General features: G+C 35.9%; 1 protein-coding gene across 1 annotated transcript; it reads right to left on the bottom strand.

Moving 5' to 3' along the window:
* Positions 1 to 527: 527 nt before the first annotated feature.
* On the bottom strand, positions 528 to 2,309 carry LOC123947401 (mortality factor 4-like protein 2). Its single transcript, XM_046013588.1, is given in 2 exon segments — positions 528 to 1,867; positions 1,870 to 2,309. Coding segments are annotated over 2 exon segments (864 nt in total). The 5' UTR covers positions 2,045 to 2,309; the 3' UTR covers positions 528 to 1,178.
* Between the last annotated feature and the right edge of the window lie 3,081 nt (positions 2,310 to 5,390).

Genomic DNA, 5,390 nt, shown 5'->3' with positions numbered 1-5,390 from the left:
TGCAGGTGCTTTCTAATTGATTTTGCCCCACTTGATTATTCTTGCTTTTGTTGCCTGTGCTTTTGGTATTATAATAAAAAAAGTTACTGTTAAGGTCTATGTCAAGGAGATTTGTCCCTATGTTTTCTTCCAGGACTTTGACAGTTTCAGGCCTTACATTTAAGTCTTTGATCCATTTTGAGTTGATTTTTGTGTTTGATGTATTTTACATATGAATATTCAGTTTTCCTAACACCATTTGTTGAGACTGTCCCTTCCCTATTGTGCAATTTTGGCACCCTTGTCAAGGATCAGTTACCTCTATGTGCATGGTTTTCTTTCTGGACTTTCAATTCTCTTCCATTGTCCCACATGTCTATTTTTATGCCAGGACCATACTGTTTTGTAATATCAGGTAATTACAGGTTTGCAATATCATTTGAAATAAATAAGATGCCTCCAATTTTGTTTTTCTTTCTCAAGAACATTCTCTTCTTTCTCATTGCTTTGGCTCTTCATGGTCTTTGTGCTTATATATGAATTTTTTTTTTGAAATTTAGAAACAAATTTTATTTAAGATCTGAAATACAATTCCTAAAATATCAACTTCTCCAGAAAACCGTGGCTACACAATAATGCATTGCCTCTATCATGTTAGAACGTGCATTAGACTCAAATACAAAAACCATGAAACAAATCACCATCCTTCAACAATTTGAGCAAAGATAGAATGCCTAAGGAACAACACAGATGGATTTGCAGAGGATGGGCTGTTTTACTTCAAGCACCATAAAAAAAAAGAGCACAAATGCATGGGTTTTCAGGTATATACATTAAGTTGAACCTTTGGCACTAGGAATCAGGGCATTTTGTCACATAGCATTAACACATATTAGAAAATTGTGTAGTGTCAAAGGGATAGAACCACCAGCTTTCAAGAAATGTTGTCAACTAGGCAATAAAATGTTCTACTGGATGTTCTTTGTCTAATTACTGTGTATACTGGTAGCAACTTTGAAATGAGAAAAGGAGCTTGTACTCCTTTCATTTTCTGTTTAGAACAAAACAGAAAACAAACTGAAACATAAGCCCTGTTATACATTAACAATTTTAAAGAACATCAATTATACAAGAAAAAGACTAAGAACAAAAAGAGTGTTTACAGATACCAGACGTAACAGTGAGTGGTCAGTAGACCCTCACAGGGCTTTGCAGTGGTACTCAGCCGAAGCCACTTTGTAATCACTGGCAGTAAACAGAGATGCAGCGTTCTTTGCCAGGTATCTTAGGAAATCATGCAAATAGCCCAACAATAATGCAAGGCTCTTCTCATCAAGGGGTGTATATGCCAACATTGCTCTGATTCTTACAAATAATCTCAGTAGGTGTGGGGCTCCATAAACCTGGGACATTGGTGCATCAGGGTGAGCCAAGAGGATTTCTGCATACTGGGGCCTCTCAAATTTGTAGAGCAGCTGAGTGCCCAACATCACATTGAAATATTCTTTTATTCCTGCCACAACTTCATTAACTGCGTATTCCTTATTATCAACATTTCCCTGTGACTTTTTGCAATTTGCATACTCTTCCAGAATGGCATTTACATTTTTCTTAGCAGGGAGTTGAAAGAGCTGCTTCTGCCTGGTAACTAAGTCCCAGTCCTCAACAAGCCATGGTTTTAATTCTTCAGGAATCTTCACTTTAACTTCCATTCTATTCTTAAAGGCCTCCTCACTTTCAACAGTGGGATCAGCCCGGGCCCTTTTCTTCCGAGGTGGCTGGGGTGCTTCGCTGGTACTGCCACCATCTCCATTTCTAGGAGTCTTCTGCTTATTCTTTCTTGTCTTCCTCACAGATCCTGAAGGGGGGTTCTCTGCAGAGCGACCCCCCATCGGCCTGGGAGAGCTGGTTCCAGATTCTTCTGCTGTGGACCAACAGTCTTCTTTCCTGAGGATGCCCCTCTCATCTTACTTCTCTGCATATTGCTTCTAGTTGGTTTTTTAAAGTTGTCTTCTTCTGCAGATTGTTGTCCACGAGTTTGAGAACCCTGCTTTCTGGAACTCATTCAACCCTGTTTTTATTCCAACCAATAATCCTCTTCCTTCTTTCCCTTCCAAGAACTCCTAGTGTTTTCCCAGATGGAACCTCCTAGATCTCCTGGAATGATCTCGAAGGATGAGGTTGGGGACACAACCCAGTTTCTGTAATCAGGGATGGTTCTGCAATCAGGATCAGATCTTCTGATCCTTATAATACAGCAAACTTAGCTTTTCTGATGATGGCCTGAAACGAGAATCCAGTTCTTTCCAGCAGCCGACGTGTGATCACTCCTGTTCCTCCACCACCATAGTCTATATATGAAATTTTTAAAAAACTTCTGTGAAATACCCCATTGAAATTTTTAAAAAATATTTTATTTATTTATTTGACAGAGAGAGAGATCACAAGTAGAAAGAGAGAGGACAGGAAGCAGGCTCCCCGCCCAGCAGAGAGCCCGATGTGGGGCTCGATCCCAGGACCCTGCGATCATGACCTGAGCTGAAGGCAGAGGCTTTAACCCACTGAGCCACCCAGGTGCCCCCCCCATTGAAATTTTAATAAGGATTTCATTGAATCTGTATATTGCCTTGGTTAGTACAGACATTTTAACAATATTAATTCTTCCAACCTATAAGTATGAAATGCCTTTCTATTTATTTGCCTCTTCAATTTCTTCCATCAATATTTGATAGTTTTCAGAATACAGATTTTTCACCTCTTTGCTTAAATTTATTACTGTTTTTTATTCTTTTTGATACTATTGTAAATGAGACTGTTTTCTTAATTTTTCTCTGATAGTTCATTGTTCATGTGTAGATATGCAACTGATTTTTGTATGTTGACATTATATCGTGTAACTTTACTGAGTTCATTGATTCTAACGGTCTTTTTGCTGAGTCTTAGGAGTTTTCTATATATAGATTATGCCATCTGTGAACAAAGATCATTTTACTTATTCCTTTCTGATTTCTATGTCTTTGATGTCTCTTTCTTGTCTGATAGTTCTTGCTTGTATTCCAGTACTATATTGAATAGAAGTGGCCAGAATGGGCATTTTTGCATCGTACTGAATCTTAGAGAAAATGTTTTTATTAGTTTTCCACACTATGCTATGTTGGAAATACCTGGGTATTTCCTGAGAAGAAAGGGGTAGAATTTATTATTAAAGTTTTATCTTAAAGGGTGTTCAGTTCTGAGCAACTTTGCTACTAGAAAATCTTCAGAACTTAGTCAAAATCAGGAAAATGGGAGTGATTCTTGAATATATCATAAAATTCGCCTCATTGCCTTCATTGTTTTAAAAGAAAAAAAATGAACTCCTTGCATTAAATGTTTTCCAGTAGATTCATTAAAATGGGGTCTTTTCCACTCTTGTTCCCTGAAGTCTCATCACAGGGACTGGCTCCAAATAAGTATTTGTTGAAAAAATGAATGAATGAATAAATATACTCATCAACATCTACCTTAAATCCTGGGATTTACTATTTAAAAACAGAGTGGGAAGATGACAGTTCCCAAAACAAGTGTGGAGAGCAAGATATAGCAGTGGGGTGGAACTCTTACATCACAAGTCAAAACTTCTTCAAGAGAAAGTGTATAATACAAATTCAAATAAGGAGTAAGGAATGAATGCTAGGAGTTTGCATACATTATGTATAGTATGAAGTCTGATCATTTCACCAAGACTCCAAACATACACATATACAGATAAAGACATATGGAGAAACAGACATATTCTTTTTTTTTTTTTTTGCCCTAAGAGTACAGACTTATTGACCACATTGAGATGGTTGAGACCTGAGTTTATTCCTTAGCTATTTTACTTTTATTTTATTTTCAAAAACATTTTATTTATTGATTTGAGAAAAAGACAGATAAAGCACAAGCTGGGGGAGAGGCAGAGAGAGAGGGACAAGCAGACTCTCCATTGAATATGGAGCCTGATGTGGGACTGGATCCCAGGACCCCAGGATCACAACTTGAGGCCAAGTCAGACACTTAACCAACTGGCCACTCAAGTGCCCCTATAGCTATTTTAACTAAATATTCCTAATCTATGAACTTCCTGTTTGATGTTGCTTAAATGTATTCAGGTTAAAACAAATCAAAACAAGTGATGGAATCATTTATTATAAAATAAAAGCAAATTTCTGTTGACTTCTACAAATACCATATTAAAACTCTTACATATAAGGCTGAAGTTCAATAAAGAATCACTTAGACTAAACATAAAACATTACAACCAAATATTTGGGGCTTATCTTTATGTCCAGTAACCAACTCTTTAATGAGGTCTTTGTGAAAGGGAACTTTCTCAAGGCAGTCTATCTGTTTGTTTTTTCTAGATGCATTCCAACAGAATATTTAACCACTTTCTAGTAATTTATTTTTCCGATATCATCATGTCCACTAGCAAATTAACTGATGGGACCATAGTATGTTCATTAGGATCTCATCCATGTTACTTATTAACCAATTTATTTTTTCTGGCAACAATATATGCTACTGCTTGAAAATGATTTGAATTAATTATAAAATTGTTTATTGAATATATTGAAGTTTAAGTCTAAAATATTAGCTAGTTAAGCCAAGAATTATTTCCATATCAGTTAAAGGTAATGTTTAACCTTTAACAAAATGTAGCAAGTCATTTTTATTATTGTTAAAATGGGAGTGTACTGCATATCATGATGGAGAGTTTGTCCTTCTTACAATCAGTGAAACTTCAGTTAAATATCCTTATCCCACATCCACTGCCTTCTCATCGCCCTCATCAAACATCAAAACAAAGATTAAACTCATTAGTAGTTTTATTTAAGAGTCTCTGAATGCATTTTTACCAATGGGAAGGCTTCAGTAAACAGATTTGTTTTCAAAATTACCTTTCTTTTCTAGGAGCTATCGGCTATTTTCATAGGTATAATGATGGGGAAATTTCCTTGGCAACATCTCTTGGAATTTAGGTTATATTCATTGGTGTGCTTAGAATTTCACATCCAAATATTTGGGGCTTATCTTTGTGTCCAGTAGTCAGCTCCTTAATGAGGTCTTTTTGAAAAGAGAACTTATTCAGAAATGTACCTCTTTGCTGAGAAAGAGATTAGTGACTTGTGTCAAAATAACAGTATAATTATCTATCTCCTGTGGGAGTTAATTATATATTCTTCTGTTCTTTATGAAATCTATCCTTATTTTTAACACAGAGTTTTAAAAATATGATACAACCAAGGAATTAATTACATATTCCAGTGATGCTTAAGGCATGCTCAAGAACTGCCTCTTTCTCTTGAAAAGTAAAAAAAATAATAAAACAAAAAAAGGGTTTTTGGGTTTTTTGTTTGTTTGTTTGTTTGCTTGTTTTTACAAAACTA

This window comes from Meles meles, chromosome 1 (assembly GCF_922984935.1).
Source record: "Meles meles chromosome 1, mMelMel3.1 paternal haplotype, whole genome shotgun sequence".
Classification (NCBI taxonomy): Eukaryota; Metazoa; Chordata; class Mammalia; order Carnivora; family Mustelidae; genus Meles; species Meles meles.
This window is presented reverse-complemented; position numbering and strand designations above follow the sequence as displayed.